The sequence below is a fragment of the Pongo pygmaeus genome, chromosome 2, assembly GCF_028885625.2.
Source record: "Pongo pygmaeus isolate AG05252 chromosome 2, NHGRI_mPonPyg2-v2.0_pri, whole genome shotgun sequence".
Taxonomy (NCBI): Eukaryota; Metazoa; Chordata; class Mammalia; order Primates; family Hominidae; genus Pongo; species Pongo pygmaeus.
Window position 1 is genome coordinate 147,715,376 of NC_085930.1, and position 24,694 is coordinate 147,740,069.

The 24,694-nt window shown below is 44.0% G+C and overlaps 1 protein-coding gene across 1 annotated transcript; it reads right to left on the reverse strand.

Annotated features, from left to right (window-relative positions):
* Positions 1 to 4,340: 4,340 nt before the first annotated feature.
* PRR23C (proline rich 23C) lies at positions 4,341 to 5,577 on the reverse strand. Its single transcript, XM_054479737.1, has 2 exons — positions 4,541 to 5,577; positions 4,341 to 4,449 (listed from the first exon to the last, which is right to left on the reverse strand). Exon 1 carries the CDS (start codon positions 5,370 to 5,372, stop codon positions 4,581 to 4,583), a length of 792 nt encoding a protein of 263 aa, XP_054335712.1. The 5' UTR covers positions 5,373 to 5,577; the 3' UTR covers positions 4,341 to 4,449; positions 4,541 to 4,580.
* Positions 5,578 to 24,694: the final 19,117 nt, after the last annotated feature.

A 24,694-nucleotide genomic window follows, 5' to 3' on the forward strand; every position in this document is an offset into this window, starting at 1 on the left:
GGGACCTTACCATTACAGACTTTCCTAGTTTGAGAATTCAGCCTTTATACTGCCACTATCCTTGCAGTAAATTCTGGGCCAGATCCTCAGTTGCTTTCCCCCCCCCCCCGTTAGCTACAGGAGATGAAAGGCTATTTGTATGCTGCCAAGGAGAATGTCTAGATTTCATATTTGGGTTTTATTGGTAATTAATCACCCTCCAACTTTCACTTTCTTTCTCAAATGCATTTATTGTCCCAGAAACAGCTATTCAATTCCCCATTATTTATAACTATCATGCATATAATTACTCTGTGCCCCCAATTTTTCTAATGCCTGGGATTCTGCCAGTGCCAGTATATTGCCTTCTTCCAGAGTCCCAGTTAGTTTGCCATTGATTAAGATCTTATTTTCTTTCCTGTAACATGCCATGGGCTATTCATGCTCCATGATTCAGCTCTGAAATCCATTTTAGTGGCTACTTCCTATGACAGCCCCTGGCACCAGCTATCTTAAATTGGCTTGGGAAGACTTTGCAATGGAGATTTGCATGCAGAAATTTTGGGGAACAAAGAAAATATGACAGGACAGATGGAGGATTGAACTGGAATGCAGCTGCAACAAAGCCTCAGCCAACTCACTGAGAGCCCTAGAATTGGGATGATTCTTCAGAGTTGTCTCAACTTAAAGCAAGTGAGCTGGGCCTGTATACCCTCTAATTGAACAGTTATTAGCATGAATTACCCATGGAGGCTGAGGGTAATTCCTGGAGAGCAACTGAATTTAGCTGCTAATACTCCCAGCAGTCTTGATGGGGTTGGGACTATGGACAGTCCAGTCCAGTGTCACTACTGCATTGAAATTGGAAGTTGGGCCATGTATGATTGCTTGAGGATGGGAACTGTGATTTTTGAGTTGCAAATCATATGAGCTCCATAACGTTTGGCTCTGAGTCTTGACTCCTAGGGAGCAAGAAAGAGGCAAATGTAAAATTCAAATACGGAGCAGACATGCCTGTAATCCCACTACTTTGGGAGGCCAAGGTAGGAGGATCGCTTGAGCCCAGGAGTTTGAGATCAGCCTGGGCAACAGAGAAGATTCTCTCTACAAAAAATAAAAATATAAAACATTGGCCAGGTATGGTGGCATGTGCCTGTAGCCCCAGCTACTGGGGAGGCTGAGATGGGAGGATTGCTTGAGCATGAGAGGTCAAGGCTGCAGTGAGCACTGCACTCCAGCCTGAGAGACAGAGTGAGACCCTGTCTCTAAAAAACAAAACAAATTTGGAACAGAAAATGAATTCACATTCAAAATATGTCCACATACCAAAATTTTTGCCCAGGGGAAAATCAGTGTCATTAAATGCTACCAAATAATTGGAGATGTTATGCCTGAGGAAATATAATTATTGAGCTAATTAATATAGAATTTAAAATAAGAATGTTTAATTTCTTCTAGAGATAAAGGAGGAGATAACATCTGTGAAACTAGAAAAGTTTATATGACATTGACCAAAAGTTGTGAAATAAGAGCAAATAGATATAAAAAACCCAAGTAATCAGAAGTCTTAAAAATGAAAAATGCAGTATTTGAAATAAAGTCTTATAAAGAACAATAAATGAATTTTGAAAACAGACAATGACAGAATCAGTTAATTGGAAGAGCGAAAGTGTGCTATGATACAGGATATGAAAATATAGATATTAAGAGATCTGGGAGAGGGCATTGATTAAGCAGCACAATTTCTCTATTAGGAGTTTCAGAGATTGGAGAGAGGTTTAAATGTGCAAGAGATATATATTTTTTGAGATCTTATGGAAGAATTAATTTCCCATCTATAGAAAGCTCACTGAGTTGCAGCTGGCAAAAGTCTACCAACAAACACATCAGGTTTAATGAAACCATAGGGCATCAAAGTCAAGAAAAATACTAGTGTAAGCAGCCTAATCCTGTTAAAGGAATGGCAATACAAAAGACAACTTCTCACCTGCAACAATAAATGTCATGGAAAATAATAGAATTATCTTTAAAGTAGTGAGAGAGTATAGGATTTATTTTAGAATTCCAAACCCAGCTACAATACTACAAGTTTGAAGGTGTAATTGAAATATTTGCAGACATACGAACCCAAGATTTACCACACAAACCACAGCTGAAAGAATTCTTAAAAAGTATACCATGGAAAGAAGACAAATAAGGCCAGAATAAAGGAGTGGAATGTAAGAATAGAAAGTGAGCAAATTAAATGGTAAAGCACGTTGGAAAATCTAAATAATAATTATTGATGTTCAACAGAAAAAAAAACTAGCATCTCATTGGCTTTAACTTTATCAGCAATAATTTATTTCATTATAAAAATGAGGCAAACCTGGCAAAATAATGACATTTTAAAATTAGTGCTGTATAAACTATCACAAGAACAGAAAACCAAACACCACAGGCTATCACTCATAAATGGGAGTTGAACAATGAGAACACATGGACACAGGGAGGGAAACATCACACACTGGGGCCTGTCGGGGGTGGGAAGATAGGGGAGGGATAACATTAGGAGAAATACCTAGTGTAGGTGACAGGTTGATGAGTGCAGCAAGCCACCATGGCACATGTATACCTATGTAACAAAATTGCACATTCTGCACATGTACCCCAGAACTTAAAGTATAATAAAAAAAAATTAGTGCTGTATATGGTTATGTAAAACAAACAAACTAAACATTCAAAAAAAGGCAAAAACCAACCCAAGGTGGAGTTAGAATCATATAAAATACCGTAGAATAGCAGAAATACAAGGATACTTAGTAGTTAGAAATTCTATTAGCACAAATCACCACGAGTTGATTAAAAAAGAAATTACAAAAAGTCATCTTACGCATACAGAAAAAAAAGTTTCTTAAATTTTTAACATTTAAAACCTTAAGTGGACCCTGCAGTTACTGCCTTTCTCCTTCCACTTGTGCCTTCTCAAGTCCTCATAAAGCATCCAATTGTTTTAAATCCCTGAAGCCCAAAGCCTGGTCTCATTAGCGCTCTTGCCAGGTTTCTGTACATACTCTCATGGCCCAAAGGTTCCATCTAGCTATTGTATTGTACTATTGTATACACACAAATAATTAAATGTCAATATTTAAAACAACTTGATAACATCTTTGTAGTAACTTAGGCAAAAACAAAGCAAAAATTCAACACTTTTTCATGATCTGAAAGACTGAAAATTAACTGCTTCAATAGATTAACGGTTATCTAACAACCATGTAAAGATCATACTTTATGGTAAAATTTAGAAACATTAACAAAAGGCATAAAACAGGAATGCCCATATTAACCATACTGTTCAACCTGGACTTGAAGTAATGTCCAATATAAAAGATTAAAGAAAAATAAGATGTAAGAAGCTTGTCAAAAAAGACAATATTCTCATTATTTGGAGATTGTTTTTATCAATCAATCAATCAGTCAATCGAGAATCTACACATACATCATTAAAGAAATTCAGTAATTGCATTTGATACAACATCAACCTAAGAAAGAAATTATTTCCGGCTGGGTGCGATGGCTCGTGCCTGTAATCCCAGCACTTTGGGAGGCTGAGGTGGATGGATCACCTGAAGTCAGGAGTTCGAGACCAGCCTGGCCAACATGGTGAAACCCCGTCTCTACTAAAAATACGAAATTAGTTGGGTGTGGTGGCGCATGCCTGTGATCCCAGCTACCTGGGAGGCTGAGGCGGGAGAATCGCTTGAACCTGGGAGGCAAAGGTTGCAGTGAGCTGAGATTGTGCCATTGCACTCCAGCCTAGGCAACAAGAGCGAAACTCTTGTCTCAAAAAACAAACAAACAAACAACACACACACACACATACACACACAGAGTCTTAGAATTATAAGCTTTTCCAGGATAAAATAATTATATTAAAAACATACAAGAAGAAATGAATGGAAAAGAGCTGGCTCTAAGAGTTGGGGGAAAATAAAGCCCAATAACATAAACAATTTGCTAAGCCAATCATGAAAAAAGGAGGGTACATGATCATTATTCCCCGTTCTGTCTGTTTTGCAAACAACAAACATTTGTCCAGGTACAACTATTTGCAAGATCGCCCAAAAGGGCTCAGGCCACCATAGGGAAAAATTCCATGGTGATAAGGTCGTCATAAACTAGCCCAGAGACTAGGGCCAAAACCCATTAAACAAAATAAATGTAGTAAATTAACTTCGGAGAAAAGGCATGCCATGGTAACGTGCTGGGGAAAGGGCGGATTTTTAGAGAAATGTGCTGGAACTGAGGTTTAAAGCAAAACCAGGGGGAATGGAGATGCCTAGGGGTGACTTCCAAACAAAACAGGCCCGAAGCAGCAATCTCACAGTCTGAAAGTAGACTGTATTTCAACTAGCGTATTTTTATGCTGAGGAGGATCTTTTTTTCCAGACTTTCTAAGTCAGCCACTGATCCAAAATTCTGCAACGCAACCTGTATCAAAAAAGCATCTATCCGTTATCCACTCTCCGAGATCCTTGTAGGTTGCGCAACATACACACAACAGCTATCAAGAGACAGTCACCTGGAGCCCAGCAGGGTGGCAAGGGATTGTAGGAGGCAACTCATTCGTGGAACAGGCGTCTCCGGGCCTTGCACGGAGGGCGCTCTGGGAGCTCCGGGCGCGCGTGGGGACCTGGACTCGGAGAGGGAGGTAGAGGTTGGAGAGGTGAGCTGGGGACAGGCTCCAGAAGATGGAATTCCAGGTCGAAAATGGGGCGTGGAGAGCGTCTCTCTGAACTGGGATTGGGGGCCAGAGCACAGGGCCCTCGGATGGGGCCCTCCCGGTGGGGGCTGAACATACTTCTAGCGGAGGGGTAGAGCCCAGCGGCTGAGCCGGCTGCGGAGTCCATCCAGAGCTCCGGAAATTCAGAGTCCGCGTCCTCCCCGTAGGCCTCTTCCTGGGCGGCGATCTCTGGGACAGATGCGCAGAAGACTTCCTGCTCGACGACGACGTCTTCCCCGTGAGCGCCCAGGAAAACGTCCACTTCCAGGCCGGCAGACCAGTCGCCCTGCGCTCCTGAGCATTCGTCGCCGGAGCTCAGGAGGACCTCGGGGATCACGATGAGGGTGTGTCCACCGAGAGACACTCGCAGGACCGACATTGGCGCGAGCTCCAGCACCAGGTCGACGTCGTCCAGGGGCACACGCAGGGCACAGCCCGCGGCCAGGACCACCACGGAGGTGAGCGCGTCCACGGCCGGGGTCCCCGCCGGGTCTTCCGGGCTGGGCGCCGCGCGGGATTCGGGGCCCGCGGGCTCCTCCAATCGGCTGCGCTTGGCAGGGCCTGGTCCTCCTGGCTGCTGCCCCCACCAGGGCGCAAGGCAGGCGCTGGGGCTGCGGGGCCGGCTGCCCATCACCTCGACGGCGCTGCAGACGGCGCTCCTGGGCCTGGCAGAGGACGTGGGGGCGGGGGGCGCGGGCGGCAAAGTCCTCTTTGAGGTAACAGGTGTCGGCAGGACCGCGCGACGCGGGGCGAGTCCTCGGAGCTCTGGGGGCGCCTCCCGGAGATCGGAGTCGGTGCTGCTGGGGGAGCCTCGCACGCTGTGTGGCTCAGCCCCGCGCGATGGAAACTTGGGCCTTCCTGACGCAGACCCGGATGCGCACTGCAAAGCCAATTATGTTGTAAATGACGGCAGCGGAACCGAAGTCGCAAAACGTCACGCAATCCTCTGCCCCCTGGAGGACCCGCCCTAGAGGCGGAGGTACACCTGCTGCCCAATAGCGGTGGCTGTGGTTGGTCGGTCACGCTGGGGAAATACTCTTACGGGCCGCTAGGGGGCCGAGCATCTGTGCCGCTCTAGGGCCTGGCTTCCAGTATCAAGTTCTTGTCCTTTGTGTTGACGTCAGATGCGGAGTTGAAGACCGATTCAGGTTCAAGTAACACTAGTGGAGTGCCAAACCAGGACACCGAATCCTAAACCCATACTCCCAGGCCCCGTCCCGGAAGTGCCCTGCGCGTTACTGTTGACGAATAGTGGCGTGCGTTTTTGGGTTCTCCTAGCTTGTACATCGATGTAATATCCTTTTAGGGGTCTTGGAAGGGAGAGTAAAGCTGAGGTCCTGCGTGACGATGGCAGCTCCTGCATTATCTGTTTATTACGATAATTGGTACTATAGTAATTACAGTCTTCCCTTGATATCCCTGGAGGACTGGTGCCCGGACTCCCGCATGGATACCAAAATCTACAGATGCTCAAGTCTCATATAAAATGGTGTACATTTGCATATCACTTACATCCTTCCGTTTATTTTAAAGCATCTCTAGAATACTTACAGTACCTAACACAATGTAAATGCTATACCCCTGGTTGCTACACAGAGTTTTATATATATATATATAGTTTGTTTGTTTCTGAGATAGGGTTTCATTCTGTTGCCCAGGCTGGAGTGCTGTGGTGCAATCTCTGCTCACTACAACCACCCCCTCCTGGGCTCAGGTGATCTTCCCACCTCAGCTTCCTGACAAGCTGGGATTACAGACACGTGCCACCACACTCGGCTAATTTTTGTATTTTTGTGGAGACGGGGTTTTGCCATATTGCCCAGGCTGGACTTGAACTCCTGGGCTCAAGCGTTCTACCCGCCTTGGCCTCCCAAAGTGGTGGGACTACAGGCGTGAGTCACTGTGCCCGGCCTTATATATATGGTTTTTTTTTTTTTGAGACGGAGTCTGGCTCTGTCGCCCAGGCTGGAATGCAGTGGCGCGATCTCGGCTCACTGCAAGCTCCGCCTCCCGGGTTCACGCCATTCGCCTGCCTCAGCCTCCCGAGTAGCTGGGACTATAGGCGCCCGCCACCTCGCCCGGCTAATTTTTTTTGTATTTTTAGTACAGACGGGGTTTCACGTGTTAGTCAGGATGGTCTCGATTTCCTGACCTTTCGATCCACCCGCATTGGCCTCCCAAAGTGATATATATATATTTTTATTGTGTTATTTTCCTTTTTTTTCCCGAATATTTTCGGTCTTCTGTTGGTTGAATCTGCGAATTCGAAACCCGTGGATCCAGAGGGCCGACTCTATTATGCTACAATCAGCTGAAGTATGGTTAACTTTATCTAATTTGACCTAAACTACAGCTCTGAGGTCTATCTGTTTTAGCTCAATTTATGGATGATGAAAATGTCATGCAGAAAGGTTAGCCAACTTGCCCAAGAGCCAGGAACTAGCAGAGCGGGGTCTGGCTTGTCCAGCTCCATTTAAGGTGATACATCTACACAATGTCAGCGTTTTTGACCTGTGTCAGCTGAAAGGCACCTCTGCGTCACGTGTCCAGGCGGTAAAAGGGAAGGTGTAGCTCAACTAGTGTTAATAGGAGAAAATACTCAGCACTGATTTTGGAATAGTAATATTTTCAAGTGCTTACAGGGGACAACAAAGCATTTCCTGACATCTTTGCTAAGCATGTGATGTCCCACCTTGGCGGGAACCATTATTACATTTTATCATTGCAGAATATTCTTGTATTCTTGGGCATTTAAAAGCAAATCTCATACATGTTATTTATCTCCCTCCCCTTTCTACAAAATTCATTCTTTTTTAGGGTTGCATACCATTCCTTTGGATAGCCTTTACATTTAAATCAAGTCTCTCTTGCTGGACAGTGGTCTGTCATCACTTGGTGGCACTGTCATCCTCTGGTAGGTTCATGGAAAATGCAGATTATTTGCCCCATCCCAGAGCGACTGAATTACAATTCTTGGAACGTGGGGATTAGGTAATCTATGTGAGCACCTCCAAAAATTTCTATTTTACACCGAAGTTCAAGATCATTGAACTTGTTTTCATTTCTCAGTTGAGGAGTTCATGAAGCCCGGCGGCTTATGCTTGTTATCAGGGACCTGCTTGTTGGTGTCAGTGTTATGGAGGGAACTCCAACTTTCTGGCTGTGTTCAATGCTTTTCTTAGCATAGTTGGCCTGCTTCGGGTGGATTTCTGGTGGCTGTCCAGTGGCTGCGTGGTGGGTAATTCTCCTGGGATTGAGTGGCCTGAGACTGGGCACTGGCCGGGGTAACCAAGGTTCAGGGCTGTGTTGGATGATGGCCCTGCTGGCAACCTGTGGTTCCTGCGGACACCTCCCGCCAGGAGAGTGTGGGTGCAGACGGAACCCGCCTTCAGCTCCTAGGTGAAAGAAACAGCGGCTCAGCGCAAGCATCCAGGCAGAAGACGGTGGGGGTGGAGCCTGCAGGAAACTGCCTGCTTTGGTCCAGTAGAGTTTTGTCTAGACCCTTAAACCTTCTTGCAGAGAACAGTGGGGGCACCATTCAGAAATGTCATGATGTATGGGGTAGATGGGCAAGCACAGATTCTGTCAGCATACTGGGAGGGGGTGGGGGCTCAGGGTTCCTGGCTAGGCCTCTAGCTCTGAGCAGGGTGGAGCCTGTGGCTTGAGTGGTGCCACCTCCTATCTGCTGCTTTCCTGACCTCAGCGGTCTCACCTGAGAGCTCCTCAGTGTCCTGGGCCTTGTGATTTAACCCAACACTCTGCTTGCTCCGAATCCTCCCTGTGAGCTCTCTTTCCAAGTGAATGTGGTCCTGCTCCAGGACAGAAGTAGTTAGCGGGGGTCCTGGAGCAGACACATCTGGTTTTCTCTCCTGGCCGCCCACAGTCTGATTGGGTGATCATGGGCAAGTCACTTCACCTCCCCTAAACTTCAGTTTCTTTATATGTAAAATGGGGAGAATGCCATATACTGTGGCAGATATCTCACATATTCTTTATCCATTCATCCATTGATAGACGTTTAGGTTGATTCCATATCTTTGCTATTGTGAATTGTGCTGTAGTAAACATGTGAGTGCAGGTATCTCTTTGACATATTGATTTCTTTTCCTTTGGGTAGATACCTAGTGGTAGGATTGCTGGATTGAATGGTAATTCTATTTTTAGTATTTTGAGAAATTTCCATACTGTTTTCTGTAGTGGCTATACTAGTTTACATTCCCACAAACAGTGTACAAGAGTTCTCTTTTCTCTGAATCCTCACCAACACCTATTATTTTTTGTCTTTTTAATAATAGCCATTCTGACTGGGATAAAATGATATCTTATTGTGGTTTTGATTTTCATTTTCTTGGTGATTAATGTTGAGCATTTTTTTCCATATACTGGTTGGCTGTATGTCTTCTTTTGAGAAATGTCTATCCATATCCTTTGCCCACTTTTTAATGGGACAATTTTTTTCTTGTTGAGCTATTTGAGTTTCTTGTATATTTTATCTGTTAGTCCCTTGTAGGATGAATAGCTTGCAAATATTTTCCCCCATTCAACAGGTTGCCTTTTCATTTTGTTGATTATTTCTTTTGCTGTGCAGGGGCTTTTTCATTTAATTAAGTCCCATTTGTCTATTTTTTTGTTTTCTATGCTTTTGAGGTTTCAATGATAAATTCTTTGTCTAGACCAATGTCCAGGAAAGTTTTCTCCAGTTATTTTGTAGTTTTGGGTCTTAAAGTTAAGTCTTTAATCCATTTTGAGTTAACTTTTGTATATGGTAAGAGATAGGGGTTTAGCTTTATTGTTTGGAATGTAGCTATCCTATTTTCCCGGCACCGTTTATTGAGGAAGGTGCCCTTTCCCCATTGTAAGTTCTTGTCAGCTCTGTTGAAGATCAGTTGGCTGTAAATACGGTGGCTTTATTTCCAGGTTCTCTATTCCGTTCCATTGGTCTATGTGTCTATTTTATATCTATACCCTGCTGTTTTGGTTACTATAGCCTTGTAATATATTTTTAAGTCAGTTAATTTGATTGATGCCTGCAGCTTTGTTCTTTTTGCTGAGGACTTTGGCTATTTGGGCTTATTTTTGGTTCTATATAAATTTTAGGATTTTTTTTTCAAATTCTGTGAAGAATGATGGTATTTCAATAGGGATTGCATTCAATCTGTAGATTGCTTTGGGCAATATGGTCATTTTATATTTTATTTAATTTTATTTAGAGACAGGGTCTTACTGTGTTGCTCAGGCTGGAGTGAAGTGGCATGATCACAGCTCACTGCAGCCTCAAACTCCTGAGCTCAAGTCATCCTCCCACCACAGCTTCCTGATTAGCTAGGACTACCAGTGTGTGCCACCACATCCAGCTAATCTTTAAAATTTTTTGTAGAGATGGAGTCTCACTGTGTTTCCCAAGTTGGTCTCGAACTCCTTGTCTGAAGTGATCCTCTTGCCTCGACTTCCCATAGTGCTTGGATTATAGGCATGAGCCACTGTGCCGGGCCAATGTGATTATTTAAGGGTACTAGTTCTTCTGATCCATGAGCATGGCATGTTTTTCCATTTGTATGATCTTCTATTTTTTTCATCAGTGTTTTGTAGTTCTCTTTGTAGAGATCTTTAACTTTCTTGGTTAAATTTATTCCTAGGTATTTTATTTTATTTTATTCTTTATTCTTTTCTTTTTTTTAAAAAATAGAGATGGGGTCTCACCATGTTGCCCAGGCTGGTCCCAAACTCCTGGGCTCAGGTATTCCTCCCACCTTGGCCTCCCAAAGTGCTGGGATTACAGGCATGAGCCACTGCACCTGGCCTAATTTTTTTTAGTACCTATTGTTTTTTTTTTTTTTTTTTTTTTTTTTTAAATTTATGAAGTATTTATTGATGATTCTTGGGTGTTTCTCGGAGAGGGGGATATGGGAGGGTCATAGGATAATAGTGGAGAGAAGGTCAGGAGATAAACACATGAACAAAGGTCTCTGGTTTTCCTAGGCAGAGGACCCTGCGGCCTTCTGCAGTGTTTGTGCCCCTGGGTACTGGAGATTAGGGAGTGGTGATGACTCTTAAAGAGCATGCTGCCTTCAAGCATCTGTTTAACAAAGTACATCTTGCACCGCCCTTAATCCATTTAACCCTGAGTTGACACAGCATATGTTTCAGAGAGCATGGGGCTGGGGGAAAGGCCATAGATCAACAGTATCCCAAGGCAGAAGAATTTCTCCTAGTCAGAACAAAATGGAGTCTCCTATGCCCACCCCTTTCTACACAGACACAGCAACAATCTGATCTCTCCTTCCTTTCCCCACACTTCCCCCCCCTTCCTTTCAACAAAACCGCCATCGTCCTCATGGCCCGCTCCCGATGGTCGCTGTCTCTTCGGAGCTGTTGGGTACACCTCCCAGACAGGGCGGCCGGGCAGAGGCGCTCCTCGCTTCCCAGATGGGGCCGCCCGGGCAGAGGCGCTCCTCGCTTCCCAGACGGGGCCACCCGGGCAGAGGCGCTCCTCACTTCCTCCCAGACCGGGTGGCAGCCGGGCAGAGGCGCTCCTCACCTCCCAGACGGGGCGGCCGGGCAGAGGCACTCCTCACTTCCCAGAGGGGGCGGCCAGGCAGAGGCGCTCCTCACTTCCTCCCAGACGGGGTGGCGGCCAGGCAGAGGCGCTCCTCACCTCCCAGACAGGGCGGCCGGGCAGAGGCGCTCCTCACTTCCCAGACTGGGCGGCCGGGCAGAGGCGCTCCTCACTTCCCAGACTGGGCGGCCGGGCAGAGGCGCTCCTCACCTCCTAGACGGGGTGGCCAGGCAGAGGCGCTCCTCACTTCCCAGACGGTGTGGCGGCTGGGCAGAGGCGCTCCTGCCTTCCCAGATGGGGCAGCCAGGCAGAGGCGCTCCTCACTTCCTCCCAGACGGGGTGGCGGCTGGGCAGAGGCACTCCTCACCTCCCAGACGGGGCGGCCGGGCAGAGGTGCTCCTCATCTCCCAGACGGGGCGGCCGGGCAGAGGTGCTCCTCACTTCCCCCCAGACGGGGTGACGGCCGGGCAGAGGCACTCCTCACCTCCCAGACGGGGCGGCCGGACAGAGGCGCTCCTCACTTCCCATACGGGGTGGCAGCCGGGCAGAGGCGCTCCTCACTTCCCAGATGGGGCAGCCGGGCAGAGGCGCTCCTCACCTCCCAGTCGGGGCGGCCAGGCAGAGGCGCTCCTCACTTCCCAGACGGGGTGGCCGGGCAGATGCGCTCCTCATCTCCCAGACGGGGCAGCCAGGCAGAGGCGCTCCTCACTTCCTCCCAGACGGGGTGGCGGCTGGGCAGAGGCACTCCTCACCTCCCAGACGGGGCGGCCGGGCAGAGGTGCTCCTCATCTCCCAGACGGGGTGGCCGGGCAGGGGTGCTCCTCACTTCCCCCCAGACGGGGTGGTGGCTGGGCAGAGGCACTCCTTACCTCCCAGACGGGGCGGCCGGGCAGAGGTGCTCCTCATCTCCCAGACGGGGCGGCCGGACAGAGGCGCTCCTCACTTCCCAGACGGGGCGGCCGGGCAGAGGTGCTCCTCACTTCCTCCCAGACGGGGTGGCGGCCGGGCAGAGGCGCTCCTCACCTCCCAGACGGGGTGGCCGGGCAGAGGCGCTCCTCCCTTCCCAGACGGAGTGGCCAGGCAGAGGCGCTCCTCACCTCCCAGAGTGGGCGGCCAGGCAGAGGCGCTCCTCACTTCCCAGAGTGGGCGGCCGGGCAGAGGCGCTCCTCACTTCCCATAGGGGGTGGCAGCCAGGCAGAGGCGCTCCTCACTTCCCAGATGGGGCAGCTGGGCAGAGGTGCTCCTCACTTCCTCCCAGACGGGGTGGCGGCCAAGGCAGAGGCGCTCCTCACCTCCCAGACGGGGCGGCCGGGCAGAGGCGCTCCTCACCTCCCAGACGGGGCGGCCGGGCAGAGGCGCTCCTCACCTCCCAGAAGGGGCGGCTGGGCAGAGGCGCTCCTCACTTCCCATATGGGGTGGCAGCCGGGCAGAGGCTCTCCTCACTTCCCAGACGGGGTGGCGGCCAGGCAGAGGTGCTCCTCACCTCCCAGATGGGGCAACCGGGCAGAGGCGCTCCTCACTTCCTCCCAGACGGGGTGGCGGCCAGGCAGAGGCGCTCCTCACCTCCCAGACGGGGCGGCTGGGCAGAAGTGCTCCTCATCTCCCAGACGGGGCAGCCGGGCAGAGGTGCTCCTCACTTCCTCCCAGACGGGGTGGCGGCCGGGCAGAGGCACTCCTCACCTCCCAGACGGGGCAGCCGGGCAGAGGCGCTCCTCACTTCCTCCCAGACGGGGTGGCGGCCGGGCAGAGGCGCTCCTCACCTCCCAGAAGGGGTGGCCAGGCAGAGGCGCTCCTCACCTCCCAGACGGGGCGGCCGGGCAGAGGTGCTCCTCATCTCCCAGACGGGGCAGCCGGGCAGAGGCGCTCCTCCCTTCCTCCCAGACGGGGTGGCAGCCGGGCAGAGGCGCTCCTCACATCCCAGATGATGGGCGGCCAGGCAGAGGCGCTCCTCACTTCCCAGATAGGGCGGCCGGGCAGAGGGGTTCCTCACATTCCAGACGATGGGCGGCCAGGCAGACATGCTCCTCACTTCCTAGACGGGGTGGCGGCGGGGCAGAGGCTGTAATCTTAGCACTTTAAGAGGCCAAGGCAGGAGGCTGGTAGGTGGAGGTTGCAGCGAGCCGAGATCACACCACTGCACTCCAGCCTGAGCACCATTGAGCATTGAGTTAGCGAGACTCTGTCTGCAATCCCAGCACTTCGGGAGGCCGAGGCAGGCAGATCACTCGAGGCCAGGAGCTGGAGACCAGCCCGGTCAACACGGCGAAACCCCGTCTCCACCAAAGATACAAAAACCATTCAGGCGTGGCGGCGCGCGCCTGCAATCCCAGGCACTCGGCAGGCCGAGGCAGGAGAGTCACAGGAGCCCGAGGCAGGGAGGTTGCAGCGAGCCGGATCATGGCAGTACAGTCCAGGTTCGGTAACAGCGGGAGACCGAAAAAAGAAGGAGAGGGAGACCGAAGAAAGGGGAGAGGGAGAGGGAGAGGGAGAGGAGGGAGAGGGAGAGGGAGAGGGAGAGGAGGGAGAGGGAGAGGAGGGAGAGGGAGAGGGAGAGGGAGAGGGAGAGCTTAGTACCTATTGTAAATGGGATTGCCGTCTTGATTTCTTTCTCGGCTAGATCATTATTGGTGTATAGGAATGCTCCTGATTTTTGTATGTTGATTGTGTATCCTGCAACTTTACTAAATTCATTTATCAAATATAAGGAGTTTTTTTTGGTGGAATCTTTAGGTTTTTCTAGATATAAGATCATATTATCAGCAAAGAGGGACAATTTTACTTTCTCTTTTCCAATTTGGATCATATAGCATTGCTATGATATCCATGATCAATGCCATTTGGCATTGCTATAAAAGACTACCTGATTCCAGGTAATTTACAATGAAAAGAGGTTTGTTTATATGGCTCATGGTTCTGCAGTAGCATAGCACCAGCATCTGTGTCTGGTGAGGGTTATCAGGGTGCTTCCACAAATGGTGGAAGATGAAGAGGAGCAGACATCACGTGGTGAGATGAAGAAGAAAGAGAAGGGAGGTGGCAGGCTCTTTTTAACAATCAGATTTTGTGGGAACTAATAGAGCAAGAATTCACTGATTACTGCAAGGATGGCACCAAGCCATTCATAAGGGATCTGCTCCCATGTCCTGAACACCTCCCACCAGGCCCTGCCTCCAATGATGGAGATCCAATTTCAACATGCGAATTGGAGGGGACAGATATCCAAAATACATCAGATGGCTTTTCTTTCTTTCTCTGGCCTGATTTATCTGGCTGGAACTTCCAGTGCTATGTTTAATAGGAGTGGTGAAAATGGGCATGCTTGTCTTGTTCCAGTCCCCAGAGGAAAGGCATTCAATTTTTCCCCCTTCAGTATAATGCTAGCTGTGGGTGTGTTGCATATGGCGTTTATTATTTTGAGGTATATTCCTCTGTGCCTAGTTTGTTGAGAGTTTTTATCATGAAGAGATGTTGAATTTTATCATACTTTTTCTGCATCTATTGAGATGATCATATGATTTTTATCCTTCACTCTGTTGGCGGGTTGTATCACATTTGTTGATTTGCATATGTTGAGCCATCCTTGAATCCTTTATATAAATTCCACTTGATCATGGTGTATTTTTTTTTTTTAAATGTGCTATTGGATTTGGTTGGCTAGTATTTTGTTGAGGATTTTTGCATCTAAGTCCATTAGGGACATGTGCCTGTCATTTTCTTTTTTGTTGTGTCCTTGTCTCATTTTGCTATCAGGGTGATGCTGCACTCATATAATGAGCTGGGGAGAATTCCCTCCTCTTCAATTTTTTTGAATAGTTTCAGACGATTGGTATTACTTCTTTGTATATTTGGTAGAATTTGGCTGTGAATCCATCAGATCTTGGACTTTTCTTTGTTGTGAGACTTTATTACTGATTCAATCTCACTACTCATTATTGGTCTATTCAGGTTTTCTATTGTTTCCTGATTTAATCTTGGCAGATTGTATGTGTCCAGGAATATGTCCATTTCCTCTAGGTTTTCCAGTTTGTCAGCATGTAGTTGTTTATAATAGTTTCTGATGGTCTTTTGTATTTCTGTGGTATCAGTTGTAATGTTTCCTTTTTCATTTCTGATTTTATTTGAGTGTCCTCTCGTCTTAGTGTAGGCAGCAGTTTGTCGATTTTGCTTATCTTTTCAAAGAACGAATTTTTCATTTTGTTGATTTTTTATGTTGGATTTTTAGTTCCTATTTCATTTAGTTCTGCTCTGATCTTTATTATTTCTTTTCTTTTGCTAATTTTGACATTAGCTTGTTCTTGCTTTTCTAATTCCTTGTGATGGGTTGTAGATTGAGGATTTGTGCCTTTCTCCTTTTTTGATTAGGCATTTATTGCTATAAATTTCCTTTAGCACTGCTTTTGCTGTATCCCTCAGGTTTTGGTATGTTGTGTTTCCATTTTCATTTGTTTCAAGAAATTTTATTTCTTTATTGATCCAATGGTCATTCAGGAGCATATTGTTTAATTTTCATATATTTGTATGATTTCCAAAGTTCCTCTTGGTATTAATTTCTGGTTTTGTTCCACTGTAGTCTGAGAAGATACTTGATATGATTTTGATTTAAAAAATTTTTTAGATTTGTTTTGTGGCTTAACATATAATCTATCCTGGAGAATGTTTCATTTGCTAATGAAAAGAATGTATATTCTGCAATTGTTGGATAGAATGTTCTGTAAATGTCTTTTAGGTCCATTTGTCTTAAAGTCCAGTTTAAATCCAATGTTTCTTTGTTGATTTTCTGTCTAGATGATCTGTGTAATGCTGAGAATGGGGTGTTGAAGTCCACTATTACTGTATTGCACTCTAGCTTTCTGTTTAGATTCAGTAGTATTTGCTTTATAATTCTGGGTGCTCCAGTGTTGGGTGCATAGATATTTAGAATTGTTATATCTTCTTGCTGGATTGATCCCTTTGTAACTATATAATGACCTTCATCATCTTTTTTTTTCTTTTTACTGCTCTTGACTTGAAGTCTGTTTTATCTGATATAAATGTAGCTACTCTTGCTTACTTTTGGTTTCTGTTTGCATGGAATATCTTTTTTCAGTCTCTTTACTTTCAGTCTACATGTGTCTTTACTGTAAGGTGCATTTATTGTAAGCAGCCATTCTATATCTTTTAAGTAGAGAATTTAATCTGTTTTACATTCAAGGTTGTTATTGAGTCTTTGTTCCTGTCATATTGTTAATTGTTTTCTGGTTGTTTTATGTATTCTTTTTCCCTTTTTCTCTTATTATTTGTCATTGTGGTCTGGTGGATTTCTGGAATGGTGCCATTTAAGTCCTTTGTCTTCTTTGTGTGATTGCTTCATCAGTGAGTTTTGTAATTTTATGTGTTTTTATGATGGTATATGTCATTGTTTTGCTTCCAGGTTTAGGACTCTCTTGATCTTATTGTAGTGCCAGTCTAGTGGTGACAAATTCCCTCAGCATTTGCTTATCTGGGAAATAGTTTATTTCTCCTTTATTTTTGAAGGTTAGGTTCACCAAATATAGTATTCTTCTTTGGTAGCTTTGTTTTTCTTTCAGTGCTTTGAGTATATTATCCCATTCTCTTCTGGACTGTAAGGCTTCTGCTGAGAAATGCATTGTCAGTCGCATGGGGTTTCCTTTATAGGTGGGTATGCAGTTTTTACTTGCTGTTTTTAGGATTTAGTTTTTATCTTTGACTTTAGGCAGTCTGACTATAATGTATCATGGAGACCTTTATGCATTGTATCTGCCTAGGGATCATTGAGACTCCTGTATCTGAATGTCTAAATCTCTTGCTAGACTTGAGAATTTTTCATCTCTCATTTAATTAAATAGATTTTCTAATTTTTTCATTTTTCTCTTTGCCCTTGATGATACTGATAATTTGTATATTTGGTTGTCTTGTGGTGTCCCAAATGTCATGAAAGTTTTTCTCATTAAAAAAAAATTATTTTTTTGTTAAGTTTTTGTCTGACTGGGTTTTTTTTTTTTTTTTTGCTTTTGTCTGATCTAGTCTATCGTTGCAGCTTTCAAATGTATTTTATATTTCCTTCAATGACTTATTTAGTTCCAGAATTTCTATTTGGTTCTTTTAAAAAATATATATCTCTGGTAAATTACTAGTTTATATCCTGAATTGTTCTTCTGATTCTTTGTATTGTTTTTCAGAATTCTCTTGCAACTGACTGAACTTTAGAATCAGTATTTTGAATTATTTATCTAGAATTTTGAAGATTTCCCTTTTATTAAGATCTGTTGCTGTAGAATTATTGTGTTCCATTGCAAGTGTCATATTTCCTTGCTTTTTCATGTTTCCTGTGTTCTTATGTTGACATCTGTGCATCTGGCATGAACTGTTGCTTCTTCCTATTTTTCAATGTACTTTCAAAGGGGAGGACTTTTCCCTGAAGATGTGTCTGTGGTATTGGTTGGGTAGGGCACTTTGACTTTGATTCTAGGTATATGCACTAGTGTTATCTCTGTATGATTTATTTGGCTGTAAACAGCATTAGTGCTTTGTGTGATTTCCTCAGAGGGTTAGGGTGCAGTTATTGATGGAGAGTGTGGTGAAGTTGTGCTGGGACCTGGGAAGCCAAGTGAGCCAGTCCTTAGACCACAGTGGTGGGCTAAGCATGCCTGTCTTTGTGTCCCATGGCAGTGTATGTGCTGGCAACTGTGTTGATATTTAACAGTGGGCTGATTCTTTGGCCTCCAGATGGCTAACTTGGATGCCAGTAGTGGCAGCAGTGGGCCAGGCAGGTGAGTGGGTTCTTGGGTCCCTGGGCAGTTGACGTGGTATGGATGATAGCAGTAGCTTTATTTGGAGGACCTTCTGGGTCCTCAACAGTGCTGGTGGTAACTGTAGCGTGGGGTCGCTCCCTGTAATTCCAGACATGCTGGGCTCAGGCTCTCCTGCTTTCTGCAGCAGCAGCATAGCACCATGTGATGGTAGTGGGGGGCACTCTACCTTCATGCAGAAGCCTGGGCACAGAAACCTCATGTGTCAGTGGGGTTGCAGTCACCACTTACCACCATAGACAGGTAGTCCTCTGGTTCACCCACCCCAGCCTCTGGTGGCAACAGGAGCAGGTGTGCAGATGGGGAAGAAGGGTCTTATTTTCTGTGGGACAACCTGAACACAGAGGACACTCTGCTGGTGGAAGGGGATTTCATTCTGTGCTTACAAAGTTGAGCACAGAGTTTGTGCCAGTGCTGGGCATGGGATCACTTCTCACAGCATCAGACAATGAACTCTTTGGTCTCTGGAAAGTGTGAACTTTGGATTCCTTTGTCCCAGGGGCTGCCTTTTTGTTGCACTGCATCATCTTTTCTTGGAAAGTAGTGGGCTAGAGTACTGGGAACTCTCTGTGGGCTAGAGTACTGAGAGCCCTGCAGTATCTTTGGGTCCATCCAGTGCTGTGCTGCTGCAGCCGTCAAAGTGGACTCTGGGGAATGTCAGTGGGAGCTCCTGGGATGTGGAGGTATGGGGGCTGTTGTTCCCAGGGCAGAATGCAGTTCCATGAAGGCTGTGCTCTTGAAATGATGCCCTGCCACAACCACTCAGGTCTTATGGGAGGGTGAGTGACCCAGTGCAAGTTCCTTGTCTGCTGCAGTGCCCTCATGGGGCCTGTAACTCACTGTCTATGCCAGTGTCAGGATTTGTGCGGGTAGAAGAGCTCTCCTGTGGTTCAGATTGTAGCAGTCCACAGGCTTGCTGGACTGCTGAACTCTCTCACTTAACCTTTCCCTGCAATATTGAACCCCTTCATGCTCAGGCAGATCTTGGCCAAGCTGGATGTTTGCTTCCTTTATCTTATATGCCTCAGGTGTTTCCCATGTGTTCTCCAAAGGAATCTGGTTGAGGGTTGAGGTATGATTGTCTAGTCATAATTTTGTTTCTTCTTTCTGAAGGGGGCATTTGATGCTAGGAACTCTGATTCTTTGCTGCTTCATCTGAGACCCTGAGGCTCAGGCTGAGGGCTTGGACCAGACAGTGCCCTTGGTATTGGCTGTAATGAGGGTGGCTCAGTTATCTTCTATAGTGCAGAAATAAGTGGCTTTAAAAGTTTCTGTTTATTTTTATCCATGCAAGTAATAATATCTGAATACATTAAAAAAACATCTGTACAGTGTAGCTAAAGTTGTAGTTTCTCCTTAACTCCCCATCCAACCCACGATCCAAGGTTGATTTGATAAGGTTCTTTTCTATTATTTACAAACACAGCATAGGGTTTTTGTTTTCTTCCTGGGATGGCAATGCATTGTGGGTAATTTCCTGTAATATGTTAGAGCTTATGCTATTTGGTATTGCTATCTGCAAAGTACATTATCTCTTCTCTCTTTTATTCAAGAGACCTTTTTCTACATGCAATACAGCCTTCTATATCTTGTTTGAAAAATTTATTTAGGTACAAGAAAAGACTACTTCAAAAATCTGTTGTACAGCAACTCCTTTGTCTTTTCCCGAAAAATGAAGATGAAAGTGTTTTGTTCTCTTTCCACTTATCTCACAGTAATTTGTAATTCTGGTGTATTATGTTATGCTATCTTTACTTCCTGAACACATAACTGAGGTAGGGGCAAATGGCATGGTATTACTGATGCTATTACAAATATTAAATGATGGCTGGTGTGAACACAACGTCATTAATCCCTTACTATTTTAAGGGTGCCAAAACTGACTATTAAAGTAGCTATTTGGCTATTTGGCTTTCAAAGGCTGAGGCTGAAGCTGAAGCTAAGTAGCAGATTTTTACCAAACACATAGGCTGAAGTCAAACTTTAGAGCTTTCATGTTATAATTGAAAGCCAGTGATTTCTGTGTATTAATTTTGTATTCAGTCGTCTCATTAAATTCTCTTATTTTTTCAGTTATTTTCCAAGTTTTACAATTATATGGTCTGCAATGAGAATATTTTCTTTTGAAGTTTTATACCTCAGTTTCTATCTCTTATCTAATTCTATTGGCCATTACCTTCAGTACAATGTTAAATAATAGTGGGAAAGTGGCATCTGTTTCTTGTTCTAGGCTTTGGTGAGGATACTGTTCATGTTTGCCCATTAAGCACAATACTGGCTGTTGCACAGAAATAAATGTCATTTAGAGAAGTATCAGTCTCTTTCCGTATTACTGAACTTTTAATGCTTTATTTGGAAATATTTACAAATTTGTAGAAACATTGCAAGAATACTACAAAGAACTCTCATTTATCCTTTACCAATTTTTAATATTTTGCCACATGTATTTTATTATTCTCTGTTTCTCAGAGAGAGACCACATGATCTTATCTATGTATCTCTCTCTCTCTCTCTCTCTCTCTCTATCTAATCTTATCTATCTATTCCCTGAACCATTTGAGTAAGGTGTATACATTAGGCCCTTTCCTCTATAATATTTTAGTTTATATTTCGTAAGAACAAGAATATTCTCATACATTACTTTAGTATAGTTTTCAAATTCAGAAAAATTGGACATTTATGCCATACTGGACATAATCCAGTCCATTTTCCAATTTTTTCAATTGTACCAATAATATCTTTAAAATATCTCTATCTGTATTTATCTCTCTGTCTATACCTACTTTTTTTTGCCTACCAGATGCATATTGACATCATGTATTATTTTCAGGTGTCATGTCTCTAGCTACCTTTTATCTGGAACAGTTTCCTAGCCCTTTGTAATTTGCATGTCATTAATATTTTTGAAAAATACATGTAGTTATTTTATAGAATATTTCTTATTTTGGAGTTCTCTGATATTTCGTCATGATAAGATTAAACTTACGCATTTTTTACTTGAATACTTATTTATTTTATTTTTTAGAGACAGGGCCTGGCTCTGTTGCCCAAGCTGAAGCGCAGCTGCATAATTGTAGTTCACTGCAGCCTCAAACTCCTGGGCTCAAGTAATCCTCCTGCCTCAGCCACCTGAGTAGCTATGACTACAGACATGTGCCACCATGCCCAGATAATTTTTGTATTCTCTTTTTTGTAGAGAGAGGGTCTTTCTAGTTTCCCCAGGCTGATCTAAAACTCCTGGCTTCAAGTGATTCTCTTGTCTTGGCCTCCCAGAGTGCTGGGATTACAGGCGTGAACCACCGTGCCTGGCTTTGAATACTGACAAGTAATATTGTGTTCTTTTCTGGGGTACACCATAGTCATTTGTTTTTTACAGGTGATGTTAATTTTATTTTTTCTATTTAACGATTACCAGTAAATTTATGGAGTTGTGCAGCCATCACCACAATCCAGTTTTAGAACACTTCCATCACTCAAAATGTTCCTTCATGCCTGTTTACATATAATCCCCGCTCAAATCTTCAGACCCGGGTAATTGCTGAATCCCTCTATCTATCTCTATAAATTTGCCTTTCACTAGATGGTTCACATAAATGGAATGATGGCAAATACAGTTTTCATGGTTTTTGTGTCTTGCTTCTTTCACTTAGTGTATTGTTTTTGAGACTCAAACCTGTTGTAGAAGTTATCTAAATTGTACCCTTGTTGTGGTACGTGGTATCGGTATTTAAGTCATTTACATTGCTGAATAGTATCTTTTGCATGGATACATTACATTTTGTTTATCTGTTTATCAGCTGGTGAATTATTTCCAGTTTTTGTCTATTATGAATGATGCTGCTATGAACATTTACATACATGTCTTTATGTAGACATATTTTTATGCCTCTTAGATACATTCCATGGAGTAGAATTGCTGGCCCAAATACCAAGTTTATATTTCACTTAAGAAAAAATCCCTGCCAAATGATTTTGCAAAGTGATTGTATCATTTTAGATTCCCAACAGCAATAAATGAGGGCTCCAGTCTCTTCACATTCTTACCAACACTTGTATTGTCTGTCTTTTTGATTGTAGTCATTCTAGTGGGTGTGCTGTGGTATGTCACTGTGGTTTTAATTGGATTTTTCTAAGGAGTAATGATGCTAAATATCTTCTGAGTTTATTAGCCATGCTAATCTTCCATGCTTAAATGTCTATTCAAATTTTTGTCCATTTTAAAATTCAATTGTTTGTCTTATTATTGAATTATAGGAGTTCTTTACGTATTCTGGACACAAGTCCTTTATCAGATACCTGGTTTCTGTGTATTTCCTCCTAATTTGTGGATTAAAAATTTTTTTCTTATATTTTCTATAAATATTGCATTTATTTTCTTTACCCCCCCAACTTTTAAGTTCAGGGGTATATGTGCAGGATATGCAGTTTGTTACATAGGTAAACATGTGCCATGATGGTTTGCTGCACAGATCATCCCATGACCTGGGTATTAAGCCCAGTATCCATTAGCTATTCTTCCTCATGCTCTCCCTCTCCCTGCCCCACCCACTGACAGGCCCCAGTGTATGTAATTCCCTCCCATGTGTCCATGTGATTTCATCATTCAGCTCCTACTTATAAGTGAGAACATGCAGTATTTGGTTTTCTCTTTTTGCATTAGTTTACTGAGGGTGATGGCTTCCAGCTCCATCCATGTCCCTGCAAAGGTCATGATCTCGTTCCTTTTTATGGCTGCATAGTATTCTGTGGAGTATATGTATCACATTTTCTTTGTTAAGTCTGTCATTGGATAAAGCACACTGACGCCCATTGATGAGCATTTAAGTCTTTGGTATTGTGAATAGTGCTGCAATGAACATATGTGTGCATGTATCTTTATAATAGAATGATTTATATTCCTTTGGGTATATATCCAGTAATGGGATTGCTGGGTCAAATGGTATTTCTGCCTCTAGGTCTTTGAGGAATTGCCACATTGTCTTCCACAATGGTTGAACTAATTTACACTCCCACTAACAGTGTAAAAGCATTCCTTTTTCTCCACAACCTCACCAGCATCTATTGTTTTTTGACTTTTTAATAATAGCCATTCTGACTGGTGTGAGATGGTATCTCATTGTGATTTTGATTTGCATTTCTCTAATAATTAGTGATGTTGATTTTTTTTCATGTTTTTTGGCCACATGTATGTCTTGTTTTGAGAAGTGTCTGTTCATGTCCTCTGCCCACTTTTTAATGTTTTTTTTTTTTTGTAAATTTGTTTAAGTTCCTTGTAGATTCTAGATATTAGGCCTTTGCCAGATGGATTGATTGCAAAAATTTTCTCCCATTCTGTAGGTTGTCTCTTCACTCTGATGATAGTTTCTTTTGCAGTGCAGAAGCTCTTTAGTTTGATTAAATCTCATTTGTCAATTTTTGTTTTGTTGTAATTGCATTTGGTGTTTTTGTCATGAAATCTTTGCCCATACCTATGTCCTGAATGATATTGCCTAGATTTTCTTCTAGGGTTTTTATAGTTTGGGGTTTTACATTTAAGTCTTTAATCCATTTTGAGTTAATTTTTGTGTATGGTGTCAGAAAGGGGTCCAGTTTCAATTTTTTGCATATGGCTAACCAGTTCTCCTAGTGCTATTTATTAAACAGGAAATCCTTTCTTCATTGCATTTTTTTTTATTGTTGACTTCTGAAGTGCAAAAGTTTTAAATTTTGATGTTTAAAATATTTAAATAATAGATTGTGTTTTTGATGTTATATCTAAGAACTTTGTCTAACTAAGCTCATGAAGATTTTCTTTTTTTTTCCTAGAAATTAACAGTTTTATTTTTTACATCTAGGTGTATGATCCATTTTGAGTTAATTTTTTTGTGTATGGTGTGAAGTAATAATTTAAGTTTGTTTTTTGAAGGTGTATACCCCGTTGTTAAAAAGACTATCCTTTTTACATTGAATGGATACATTGGCCTCACATATAGTTTATCCTAGAGAATGTTCCATGTTTACTTTAAAAGCATGTATATTCATCAGTCATTGGATTGACTGTTCTATATATGTCAGGTTGAGTTGGCATTTAGCTCTTTTGTGAAAAATAAATTGACCATAAATGCCAAGATTTATTTTTGGACCCACAGTTCAGTTTCTTTCATCTATATTCTTGGGACAGTACCACCCTGTATTGATTACTGTATCTTTAGAGCAAGAGTTGAAATTTAGTAATGAAAGTCAACTTTACACTTCTTTTTTTTTGTTTGTTTGAGATGGAGTCTCACTCTGTCACCTAGGCTGGAGTACCGTGGCGCAGTCTCGGCTCACTGCAACTTCTGCCTCCCAGGTTCAAGCAATTCTCCTGCCTCAGCCTCCCAAGTAGCTGGGATTACAGGCACCCACAACCACACCCGGCTAAATTTTGTATTTTTGTAGAGACAAGGTTTCACCATGTTAGCCAGGCTGGTCTTGAACTACTGACCTCAGGTGATCCTACCCCTAGGCCTCCCAAAGTGCTGGGATTACAGGTGTGAGCCACTGCACCCAGCCAACTTTGTCATTCTTTTTAAAAATTATTATAGTAATTCTGGGTGTTTTGCATTTCCA